The following is a 13,175-nucleotide window of genomic DNA, read 5'->3' as shown; positions in this document are numbered from 1 at the left end:
TTTTTAAAGTTGATCTGTTACTGCTTTACAGTGTAATGTAAAGAAGTTGGCCATCATTTAATCATTGCTCCCCTACCCCCATCGTCTGTCAAGACTTTATCTTTCTTTTCAGCATTATTACTATGATGTGGCTTGGTGTGATTTTCTGTGTATTTATCCTGCTTGAAGTTAGCTAAACTTTTTGGATCTGTGGTTTGATATCTTTTATCACTCTGGGAAAATTTGCAGCCATTATTTCTTTTCACATTTCATCTGCCCCATTGTTTCTCTCTTGTCCTTTTGAGACTCTAATCATACATGTATTAGGCTGTTTGATATTGTCCTAAATATCTCTTAAGGCTCTGTATCATTTTTTTCTTTTTCCTTTTTTTTTTTTTACCTTTGTGTTTCAGTACGGTTAATTTCTTTTGACCTGCCCTCGGGTTCTCTGGTTCTTTTCTCAGCTAAGTATTTTCTGATTATCAGGATAGCCTGGTTATGAACTATCAAAGATTTTCTTCTCTGATACTGCATTTTTCTTTTCTAGCATTGTTGCTTTGTCTCTTTCTTTTTCTGTCTCTTGTTGAAATTCCTCATCTGCTCACACATGTTCATCTTTTCCACTAGATCCACTATATATTTATTATAGTTATTTTAAACCTTTCTGATAATTTTAGTATCTTTGCTATCCCTCAGTTTGGGTCTGATGACTGGTTCCTCTCTTAATGATGGATCACATTTTCTTGATTCTTTGTGTGTCTTATTTTTGATTGAATGCAAGACATTGTGTATTAAAAAGCTGATTTTGTAGGTTATCTGGCTTTTGTTGTTGGGGTGTGAGTAACATTTTCTTGTGACTTCACATCCTGTTGCAGATATCTGTTTAATTTTATGTGTGTCTGTCTACATGTGTGTCTATTTATCGATCCATATGTCAGCTAACTTCCTTCCTTCCTTCCTTCCTTCCTTCCTTCTTTCCTTCCTTTCTTTGAGGCGGGGTGCACGCACCAGCAGGGGAAGGGGGAGAGGGAGAGAATCTCAAGCAGACTCTGTGCTGAGCTTAGAGCCCTGCATGAGGCTTATCTCTCAACCCTGAGATCATGACTTGAGCAGAAAGCAAGAGTTGGTTGCTTAACCTACTGAGCTACCCAGGCTTCCCTTATAGCAAACTTAATGGCTTTAAGGTAGTGATACCTAGTTATGGAATTGTATTTTTCACTAAATTTTAAGTTTGGTCTTTACTGTTCTTTTTCAAAAACTTCCGATTTGAATCCTCAGTTTGAATTCACAGTAAAACCTGAATTAAGCATAATCTAGTTTCTACCCTCCATTAAGAATTCATCTCTCCTCTTCCCTGGAATTGTAACTTTTTTTCAGGAAAACATGCAGGTGACAAGATTGTAAGCATATCAGCAATTTAGAAAGAAAGAAATCACAATGACGCTTTCCCAGAATTTATCCTGAGATACTACATTTTCAGCCCAGTCTCTTCCATTGTGGCATAATGCAAAGTGATGTGCAGAACCTGACTTCAAGGAACTGCCATAGCCACAGTCATCAGAGATGTACTTACTTTCTTTATCGAAACTGAACTTAAGAAAGTGGGCTCAGACATTTTAGAAAGATACTCAATAATAAAGACAAACTAAAAAATATTTGGGGTAAGCTGGAAATTTGTTAGTCACAGTGTTTAATTCTCTGAGCCATGTAGTTAATTGAGTTTATTGAATCTTTTTAAAAAATAAGGTGTATTGAGAAACAAGAGAAATTGCTGTCTTTAAATATATATTTTGATATATTGGATAAAAATGAATAATTCCTAAGGCATAGTCAGTTATATTTGCAAAATATATTCTTTATAATCCTCATAGCATCATCATTAATTATGCTACAGTAGTCTCTGTCCATTCAAAAGGTTGCTTGCTTTGTTGCCATCTCTTTAAATGCCTTTTTTAAAAATATTTATTTATTTATTTATTTATTTATTTATTTATTTTTAAAGATTTTATTTATTTGAGAGAGAGAGCATGAGAGAGAGCATGAGAGGGAGCATGAGAGGGAAGAGGGTCAGAGGGAGAAGCAGACTCCCTGCTGAGCAGGGAGCCCGATGCGGGACTTGATCCCGGGACTCCAGGATCATGACCTGAGCCGAAGGCAGTTGCTTAACCAACTGAGCCACCCAGGCGCCCAAAAAATATTTATTTATTTAGCTATCTATTTTTAAAATATTTTTAAGTAATCCCTACAGTCATTGTGGGGCTGGAACTTCCAACTCTGAGATAAAGAGTTACATGCTCCACCCATTGAGCCAGCTATGTGCCCCTAAAAGATTTTTTGTTTTTAAGAGAGAGAGCGTGTACCAGGAGGTGGGATGGGGAGGGACAGAGGGAGAGGGTGAGAGAGGATCCCAAGCAGCCTCTCTGCCCAGTGGGGAGCCCTGTGGGGGCTCAATCTCATGACCCGGAGAATATGACCTGAGCTGAAATCAAGAGTTGGATGCTTAACTGACTGAGCCACCCTAAAAGATTTATTAGTTTTAAGTAATCTCTACACTCAAGAGTCCCATGCTTTACTACCTGAGCCAGACAGGTGCCCCTAAATGCCTTTTTGCCCTTTATTCTTACCCCTTTCCCCAATAATCACATAACTATTGGCTCATTTCCTACTAATAAAGTTTAAAGGACTAAGACCAGGGAAAGTTAGAGGATGTGCCAAATCACCTCGGCATTGGCTTTGTTAATGAAATGAAACTGCTTTTTTAAAAGCAGAAACCTAGGGCGCCTGGGTGGCTCAGTCGTTAAGCGCTTACCTTTGGCTCAGGTCGTGATCTCAGGGTCCTGGGATCGACCCCCGCATCAGGCTCCCTGCTCGGTGGGAAGCCTGCTTCTCCCTCTCCCACTCCGCCTGTTTGTGTTCCCTCTCTCTCTGTGTCTCTCTCTGTCAAATAAATAAAATCTTTAAAAAAAAAAAAAGCAGAAACCTGTAATTGGTGTTAAGGAAGGGAAACAGCAGTTGGTTTTGTTTTGTTTTGTTTTGTTTTTAAGATTTTATTTATTTGAGAGAGAAAATGAGAGAGAGCACGAGAGGGAAGAGGGTCAGAGGGAGAAGCAGACTCCCTGCTGAGCAGGGAGCCCGATGTGGGACTCGATCCCGGGACTCCAGGATCATGACCTGAGCCGAAGGCAGTCGCTTAACCAACTGAGCCACCCAGGCACCCGGGAAACAGCAATTGTTTAAAGGTGTAATTCTTGATCTGTCTGTCCCTGTGCCAGGGCCTACTTTGATTTACAGAATATAAGTCATCAGTGTATGTAGCAGTCATGTCACTTTCCTAACTGAAAGGTGGGCAAGGAAACCGAACACCTTTTGAAAGATATTCTCATTTGGCTCAGGTATCTTAAGTATGTTATTTTTTGTAGATAATTTTCTCCCTCAACTCCCCTCACCATTCTACAGTAGAACTGTTCATTTAAGAAAATTTTGTTAGTTTTAGTGTGGATGGGTTTTCTTACATTTGTATATCATATATGCTTGTGTTATTATGGGTAAGATTTTTTCAGAGTGTGTGTGTGTGTGTGTGTGTGTGTGTGTGATAATAACCTACTTTGAATGAATAAACATTCTGAAACAAAAGATTTAATTTTGTGATTGTTAACTTGCCTGTACATCTTGCCAGTACTTCTTAGAAAATGCTAGTTTCAGCTTTGTCTCCTATCAGGACACTATCTAAAGTTAAGATCTAACTTTCAGTAAAATTTGAGCACCTATTTTCATGGAAGACAGATAAAAATTTTTTTAAATTAGAACTTTGCTTTTAATTTTTTTTTAAGATTTTATTTATTTATTTGACACAGACACAGTGAGAGAGGGAACACAAGCAGGGGAGTGGGAGAGGGAGAAGCAGGCTTCCCGCTGAGCAGAGAGCCCGATGTGGGGCTCGATCCCAGGACCCCGGGACCATGACCTGAGCTGAAGGCAGATGCTTAACGACTGAGCCACCCAGGCGCCCCTAATTTCTATAAAGAGTTTTTAAGTGACAGAGGGTTTTAGCATTGTAACCCGTACTTGGTTATTTTGGCAAGCTGTGATGATACCTGATAGTTTGGTGGGGGAGCGCCTGCTATATTTTTATGAGTAGCCTTGACATTTTAGGTAGATCATTTTGAATTTTAATAAATATTAATTGAATGTGAGTTAAGATAGGGGTGAGAATTAAATATGAAAGAAGTATAGACCATGTCTTCTTTATTTGTTCTTATTGAGCATCTTATCTGCCAGTTATTCTCCTGAGATTGGGAGGTGTAGATATGAAACATTTATCCCTTCTTAAGGGACACTCATATTTTCAGAGTGTCTAGGTGGAGTATAAGGAAACTGTTCTTACAGAGTGGTAAGACCTGAGGTGCTGGTATGAACTGGGTGTTCTGAGATTGAGAAGGGAGTTGTTCTGAAGCTCATTCTTAAAGGACTAGAAATAATCAAGTAAAAAAGGGTGGGAATGTGACAGGCATTGCCATCTGAGGAAATAGTACTTCTAGAGATATGACTAACTAAGAAACTTTCCTAGAGTGTTAATAATTATGGTTATTCCCCAGAAAAATTGTTAAGTTGAGCACGGTTGTGAATTTAATTTGCTCACTGAGTGGGAGATAACATAAAATGTTTCAGTTCTGGCTAGAAGGTATGGAAAAGAGAGACACCAGCCCTCAAGGGTGCAAGTAGGGGCCTTCTTTCTGCTGGAGGGTTTCAGGCGTATCAGAGCAGTATTTACCTCAGGAAATGGGCATGATGAGAACATTTCAAATATATCTTGAGTTTGTTAAGTCTTGAAATCTATTAGTTTTTAGAAAGGGAGAGAAGCTATCTTCATGGAAGAGGTGTAATTGTATTATTCTGTCCATGAGCATTCAAGAAAATATACCAGTGTGAGGCCCAGAAACAATCCTTTTTTTTTTTTTTTAAGATTTTATTTATTTGAGAGAGAGAGCACAAGCGGGGAGGAAAGGGAGAAGCACGTCCCCCACGGAGCAGGGAGCCCAATCAGGGGCTCGATCCCAGGACCCTGAGATCATGACCTGAGCTGAAGGCAGACGCTTAATTGACTGAGCCACCCAGGTGCCCCGGAAACCTTATTTTACTAGCCGTTAATAGTCAAAAAGTAGAAACTATTTCATTGTCCATAATGGTTCTGCCAGTAAGCCCCAGACCTCATTCAGAAAAGAAACCATGTACAATTGGGAGTGTATAGCTAGTGAAAGTCATATATTAGAGCCACTCTCGTTTTGTCTGACCCTATAAATCAGTGATAATGTCCTGGTCTTTTTGTATGATTCAGCTATTAGGCAGAGAGCCTTCAGGGAGTTAAAGCAGTTCAGTTGTGTATGGTTTATGTCTCCTGATAATCCTGTTCTGATTCCCATGGTGTTGTTTTCGTTTTCGTTTTCTTTTCTTTTCTTTTTTTTTTTAAGATTTTATTTATTTATTTGAGAGAGAGCATGAGCAGGGAGGAGGAGCAGAGGGAGAGGGAGAAGCAGACTCCTTGCTGAGCAGAGAAGCCTTATGTGGGACTTGGTCTTAGGACTCTGAGATCGTGACCTGAGCTGAAGGCAGACACTTAACTGACTGAACCCCTCAAGTACCCCTGGTTTTCCTTTTTTCATAAGTGCTGTGCTTCTTGAATATTTCCACATCTGTTGCGGGATATAGTCTTTAAAAATGTGGAGTAATTCTTTGTATTAATTAGAAATGATTCTTTCTGAAGTAGAGAACTAGTCAAAGAGGTTCTTTTGTGGAGGTTCTATCGATTCAACAGTATTAAGTGCCTAGTATGTATAGGTTTTGACAGTACATCAGTGAATAAAATAGACTTAAATGCTTGTCTGCAAGGAGCTTATATTCCATTGGGCCAGACAGACAATAAATATAATCTAAAAATGAATTATTTAATGTGTTAGAAGGTAATAAGTGCTGTGGGGGAAAGGATAGATGGTAACATGGGAGTACTGCAGTGAGGGTCAGGTAGTTTTAAATAGGGTGGTCAGAGTAAGCCTCCTTGAGAGAGTGAAATTTGAGCAAAGACTTGAAGAACAAAGGAATAAGTCACATGAATATTTAAGGGAAGAACATTCCAGATAGAGGGAGCAGCCCCTGCAGAATTTTTGAGGTGGGTTTGACCCTGTCATGGTTGAGGAACAATTACTGTGAGTTAGAGTTAGTGCAGTGAGCAAGGAGGTGACAAAGAGTTGAGGGCAGAGGGATAGTGGGCTTTGGGGAGGCCTTTTAGGCTTCTGTGAGTACTTTGGCTTTTACACTAAGTGTAATTGAAAATAAACCCTAATAAGATCAAGTAGGCTAAAGTAGGATTTCTTCCACAGAGGTCTAGGGTCAGGAGAAGGTAAGCAGTCAGAGGAGCAAGTCTCTATAACTTCTAGTTTTAGGATAGCATAAATTAATGTTGTATCCTAGATGTAAGATAATAGCAAAACAAATAATAAAGTTCTTTGCTGATATTTTCTACTTTATTTTTGATTGTAGGGACTTTCAGTTACCTTGATGATGTCCCATTTAAGATAGGAGACAAATTCAAAACACCAGCTAAAGTTGGTCTTCCTATTGGCTTCTCCTTGCCTGATTGTTTGCAGGTGGTCAGAGAAGTACAGGTAAGTGGTGATTTTTAGTTAAAGTTTAGTGCATTTAAGAATTTGATGTATAGTGAAATAGGAAAAACAAAAACATTCTCCTATCTCTTATTTGTATTTCTTACAGCAGCTGTTACTGCTTAGCTCACATTGTCTTTGTTTCTCTCTCTCTCTCTCTCTCTCTCTCTCACACACACACACACACACACACACACACACTTACACTTACATATGTTTATATATCTATTACAGATCTTCTGCAGTCTGTTAGACTGTATATTCCTGGGTTTCTTGCTTTGTCCAAATCCCTGCTGCCCATCTGGTCCAATCTCTGCTGCTCATTCACCTCTTTCTTTTGATGTCCTCATTATCTTCTTGGTCACTCAAAATAGGAAATATTTTTCTCTTTGCTCTGTCTCACCTTTACCACCCAGTTCATCCTTATGTGACTTTTTTTTACCTGGACTATTGCGGTAGCCTCTTTTTTTTAAAAGATTTTATTTATTTGACGGAAACAGCTAGAGAGGGAACACAAGCAGGGGGAGAGGGAGAGGGAGAGGGAGAAGCAGGCTTCCGCTGAGCAGGGAGCCCGATGCGGGGCTCGATCCCAGGACCCTGGGACCATGACCTGAGCCGAAGGCGGAGGCTTAACCATCTGAGCCACCCAGGCACCCCTGCAGTAGCCTCTTTAATTGGCCCTTCTGCTTGCAGCACTTTTTGGTTATTTTTCATATTGTTTCTAGAATAATATTCCTAAATTAAAGTTTTACATTGTCACATCTCTGTTAAAAAAAAACAAAACTGACACTAATTTACCAGTCCTTAAATCAAGTCTAGACATAAGGTTGTGGTAAAGCACCTCAGCTCATCATCTCCTCCATATCTCCTACGAACCAGGTGACTACCATTCATTGAACATACCATGTATATTACCTACCGTACTATGCTTTTTCTCATGAGCTGTTACCTCCACTTTGAGTATTTTCCTCTTTCTCACTGTACTAAAAGCTATCTATTAAAACCTGTTTATTCTTCTAGACTGTGCTTAAATGCCTTTTCAGTAGCTTCTTTCTCAACCCTCTCATCTTTAAAGCACAGTTATGTATAAGTGTATAGAATTACTTCTTGAAAGCAGCAAATAGCCTTATGTTTTCTGACTTCCTTTCTTCTCTCAGTGCACATTTATTGAGTGCCTGTTTTTGAGTGATGCTCTACTAGGGTTGGATAGAGATAAATACCTAATTCACTGTCCTCAACGAGCTTACAGTTTAGAGAAAGAGTTAAATGGGAAAACATTAAGTACACTAATACTTCTTCCTATGACTTAAGATTTAAAAAAATACAACTTTCTGGCAAAGGAGTTTTATTTCTGGGGGATTCTCTGAGGCACCACCATGTTACCCTAAGAAATATTTATTTTCCAGTCTATATGCAGTAGGTAATCAAATGGGAGAATTTCAGTTATATTTTTTAAAATAATAGCTTTATTGAGATATAATTCACCTTGAAATTCACCTTTTTTAGGTGTGCATGTAAGTGGTTTTAGTACATTCAGAGTGTATAACCATCATTACTGTGTGATTCCAGAGTAGTGTTGTCCTAATCCCAAAAAGAAATGCAGTGTCCATTAGCAGTCACTCCCTATTTCCCTCTCCCCCCAGCCCCTGGCAACCACTAAATCTACTTTTTGTCCCTATGGATATGCCTAGTTTGGACGTGTCATATAAATGGAATAAGTCAGTCTTTTGTGACTGACTTATTACACTTAGCATAATGTTTTCAAGGTGTATTCATGTTGTATGAATGAAGTGTTGGTACATCATTAATTTTTATGGCTTAATGTTGCATTGTATCGATACACTACATTTTGTTTTTCCATTTATTGGTTGATGGACATTTTGGTGGTTTCCACTTTTTACTTAATACTGGTGCGAACATTTGTGTATAGATTTTTGTGTGGACGTATGCTTTCAATTTTCTTGGGTATACAAGTGGAACTGCTGGGTTGTCATATGGTAACTGTGTTTAACCTTTTGGGGACCCGCTGCACTGTTTTCCAGAGTGGCTGTACCATTTTACTGTCCCACCCACAGTGCATGGGGGTTCCAATTTATCCACATCCTTGTCAACTCTGCTTGTCCATCTTTTTGATTATATATATCCTTACGGGTTTTGCAATGATCTCTTACTGTGGTTTGATGTGTATTTCCTTAATTACTAATGTTGAACATCTTGCATAGTTTTGAATACTGAATTGGTAACTCTTTGTGTATGAAGACTTTATTGGGCCAGAAGAGACACAGATTTCCCATATAAAGAAAGTTTTTACATTGTTCTGTTTGCTTGGTGACTTTTTTTTTAAGATTTTATTTATTTGTCAGAGAGAGAGCGAGCACAAGCAGGGGAAGCGGCAGGCAGAGTTGGAGAAGCAGGCTTCTTGCTGAGCAAGGAACCTGATGTGGGTGGGACTCGATCCCAGGACCCTGGGATCATGACCTGAGTCAAAGGCAGACACTTTAAACGACTGAGCCACCCAGGCATCCTGCCTGGTGACTTTTTTATTGGCAGTAAGAAATGTCAGTAACCATCTCTCTGTGTGCAGGATACTACTGTTAAAATAGAATTAAAAAACACCATCTTCTTTTTTTTTTTTTAAAGATTTTATTTATTTGACACAGACATAGCGAGAGAACACAAGCAGGGAGAGCGGGAGAGGGAGAAGCAGGCTTCCCGAGGAGCAGGGAGCCCGATGTGGGGCTCGATCCCAGGATCCTGGGATCGTGACCTGAGCTGAAGGCAGACGCTTAACGACTGAGCCACCCAGGTGCCCCAAAAAACACCATCTTCTTTTAATAGTTCTTACATTATTCACTGTTTCATAGATTCATCCAGAAAACTTGTTTTGAATTCCAAATTGTTGTTGTTTTAGGCTTTGCTGGGAATTTTCTATTTGATCATCATAAAGCATTAATAAGTGCATGGTACTCTCCTTACTGTATTCATAGTACCCACTAATAACAAAAGAGATTTCAGCTCCAATACTATGTGGAACAGTTGAAATATTTTTGTTCTCTAATTGCACATAGTACCTTTAAACTTTGTCTGGGTCTCCATGGGGGATTTGGGTGTGGTATTGGTGCTGGTCTCCTTTTTGTTCACAGAAGAGTCAAACCTAGAGCCCTGGACAGATAGATACCTTGATGCTTCCTATGATTTTGTCATATTTGCCCTTTCATGACAGTACAAACTTCATTTTTCAGCTAAAAACTCACCAAAATGAGCTAGTAAAACAAATAATCCTTGCAGCCTAGCTTTTATTGAATACGGTTGGTGGTGGCCACAGTAGTGGTGGGTCGCCCTTAGTGTCATCGTTTAGAGCAGAATCTGGTATCACTCATTCACGAGCTGGAATTGCCATGTAATCTTGTACAGATTTCTTAAACCCTCCAGGTCTCCATATCCTCATCTGTAAAGTGGGGATAATTAGCTTTTAATGTTGTTAGAAGGATTAAATAAAATAATGCTTTTGTAATATTTACTCTGGTTTCTGGTACTCTGTAAATATTAGATGCTGTTGTTATTTGTACACTCAAACCATACTCTTATTTTTTCACTCTAATATTTCTTTTTTTTCTGTGTTCCAAGTAATTTATATTACTTTTGTAATTAAAAAATAAAAGTCAATAAAGGTTTTACAAAAAAGGGAAGAAATTTCCAGTTGAGAGTAAAACGTCAGGGACCTATGTTTTTAGGCAGTGGGAAGTTGGTTACAGCCTGTTTTTGGTGGAAGAAGCCAGATGCAAAATTGGATGTCCTCCATGGTTAGAAGGAGCAGTCTGTTCAGTGCTGTTTTTTTTTCACTACCATTAGTGGTAGAAAGAAGTGCCGTGATCGCCCAGGTGCCTTTCTGGGGCCCAGCAGCTGGCTCAGCAGTATAAATGAACAACTCCTTTTTTAAAGTTTTTTTTTTTAAGTAAGTAGGTTCCGTGCTCATCGTGGGGCTTGAACTCACAACCCTGAGATCAAGAGTGGCATGCTCCACCGAGCCAGTCAGGCATCTCGGGGGGATAAGTAAACTTCCTTTTTTTGTAAGATTTTACTTATTTGTCAGAGAGAGAGAGAGTACAAGGAGGGGGAGCAGCAGGCAGGGGGAGAAGCAGGCTTCCTGCCAAGCAAGGAGCTCGATGCGGGGCTCCCCAGGACCCTGGGATCATGACCTGAGCCGAAGGCAGACGCTCAATGACTGAGCCACCCAGGCGCCCCAGATAAATAAATTTCTTGATGTGTGCATTTCCAGGCTTCTCTTGCATTGTTTGAAGCTGAAAGGCTTGGGGATGACCAGAGTTTCTTGTACTCTAAAACTCTTGTCTGGGCATGTAGGCTTCTTTCCTGTCCATCCCCGTCTTTTGTCTCTTCAGCCTTGAATGTACGCACATAGATATTGTTTAGTTCTGAGGCTTTAGAGTGAACACCAAAAGTTTTGTTTTCTCTGAGGTGGATTTTGTTTTTTGTAATAGGTGTATTTTTTTTCCAACTGTGCAAATAAAATTTTTGTAAATTTAGACATACTTGAAGGTACTGTTAAGGAACTAACCATGAAGTGAATCCTTACGCGATTTGCATTGTAAAATCCTAATTTGAATATATCTTGATATCTTAATAAGCAGTTTTCCTGTATTTAGAGTACAGTCTGTTCATTATAATTTAATAGGTAGTGGTTTAATAATATAGAATCTGTAGTCATACTGCCTGGGTCATATCCAGGCTCTGACACTTACCAGCTCTGACCTTGGGCATGACTCTTGTAAACTGAAGGTAATAGTACTTACTTTAAAGGGTTGTTGAAAAGATGCAGAGAGTTAATACATAAAAAGTGCTTAGAATCTTGCCTGGTACCTCATAAGTGCTTCTTAAATGTTAGGGGCTGTTGTTGAGCACAGGCTCTATCTAGGACATTGTGCTACTGAGAGGATCTAAAGTCCAGTAGCTGTCTGCAAGAGGCTTGTGATACTGTTGGGAGAAGTGTTTAGAAAAAAATTAAAGGTTAAGTCTATCTGTGGTCACTTGTGCTTGCCATCACCTGATGGAGACAGATGCTATGAAAGAGTTCAGAGGAAGAACAAGGCCATCAGCAAAGCTTCACAGGTGGCCACCGAGCTCTGCCTAGCCACCAAAGAATTCTAGGAAGGGAAATGGCCTGAGGGTAGAGAAGCAGAGGAAGTAGTTGGCAAGATTCCTTTGGCCGGTAATGTAGAATTAGAGGTAGTGGGAGCTCTTTCTAGATCATTTGTAGAAGTAATCTGGGAGCATAGTTTGATTAAACCGTATAAGGAGCTTAGGAAGCCTTAGTCTTCCTGACTGGGGATCATCTCATACACCTTAAATGCTGCCTTGCCAGGTTCTGTTGTGCTGGTGTGAGGAAGAATTTGCTGGAGGAATTGAGTTGGGCAGGGGCAGCCACCTGGGTTCACACGTCCTTTCTCTGCTGTATCTTTGCAGTATGATTTCTCCTTGGAAAAGAAAACTATTGAATGGGCTGAAGATACTAAGAAAATCCAAGAAGCCCAGCGGGAAGCAGAGCGCAAGGCTGAGGAAGTAGAAGCTAAAGTGAATTCTAAGAGTGGCCCAGAGGGTGACAGCAAAATGAGCTTCTCCAAGACTCACAGTACAGCCACAATGCCACCTCCAATTAATCCCATCCTTGCCAGCTTACAGCACAACAGCATCCTCACCCCGACTCGGGTCAGCAGCATTGCCATGAAACAGAAAGTTCTCAGCCCACCCCACACAAAGGCAGATTTCAATCCTGCTGACTTTGAGTGTGAAGAAGACCCATTTGATAATCTGGAGTTAAAAACTATTGATGAGAAGGAAGAGCTGAGAAACATTCTGGTAGGAACCACTGGACCCATTATGGCTCAGTTATTAGATAATAACTTGCCCAGAGGCGGCTCTGGGTCTGTGTTACAAGATGAGGAGGTCCTGGCATCCCTGGAGCGGGCGACCTTGGATATCAAGCCTCTTCACAAACCCAATGGCTTTATAACCTTACCCCAGTTGGGCAACTGTGAAAAGATGTCGCTGTCTTCTAAAGTGTCCCTCCCCCCCATTCCTGCAGTAAGCAATATCAAATCCTTGTCCTTCCCCAAACTTGACTCTGATGACAGCAGTCAGAAGACAGCCAAGCTGGCGAGCACTTTCCATAGCACATCCTGCCTCCGCAATGGCACCTTCCGGAATTCCCTAAAGCCTTCCACCCAAAGCAGTGCCAGTGAGCTCAATGGGCATCATACTCTTGGGCTTTCAGCTTTGAACTTGGACAGTGGCACAGAGGTGCCAACCCTGACTCCCTCAGATCTGATCTCCCAGATGCCTTCCCTCTCTGTCTTGTCTGTGTGCACAGAAGAATCGTCACCTCCAAATACAGGTCCCACGGTAAGCCTTTTAAATCCCCCTGAATTAGAGCTCTAAAGATTTCTAAATTCTGCCTAGCAGTTGCTGCCTCACATTCTTCTTTTCAGGGTTTAGGGCAAGGTGGGGCATGGCTATATTGACCTT

General features: G+C 40.4%; 1 protein-coding gene across 2 annotated transcripts in view; it reads left to right on the top strand.

Moving 5' to 3' along the window:
* Positions 1 to 13,175, top strand: part of UBAP1 (ubiquitin associated protein 1) — a 60,112-nt gene that overhangs the window by 36,435 nt on the left and 10,502 nt on the right. The window contains exons 3-4 of one of the 2 annotated variants that reach the window (XM_025852797.2): positions 6,514 to 6,638; positions 12,117 to 13,052. In XM_025852797.2, the coding sequence (XP_025708582.1) occupies positions 6,514 to 6,638; positions 12,117 to 13,052 (1,061 nt within the window). The remainder of the gene's footprint in view (positions 1 to 6,513; positions 6,639 to 12,116; positions 13,053 to 13,175) is intronic. The other variant, XM_025852799.2, reaches the window with a different exon arrangement.

Source organism: Callorhinus ursinus, unplaced genomic scaffold (genome assembly GCF_003265705.2).
Source record: "Callorhinus ursinus isolate GAN/ISIS: 27379988/994484 unplaced genomic scaffold, GSC_fseal_2.0 scaffold42, whole genome shotgun sequence".
In the NCBI taxonomy this organism is placed as follows: Eukaryota; Metazoa; Chordata; class Mammalia; order Carnivora; family Otariidae; genus Callorhinus; species Callorhinus ursinus.
Note: the sequence above shows the minus strand (reverse complement) of the source record. Positions and strands in the feature narration are given on the sequence as shown.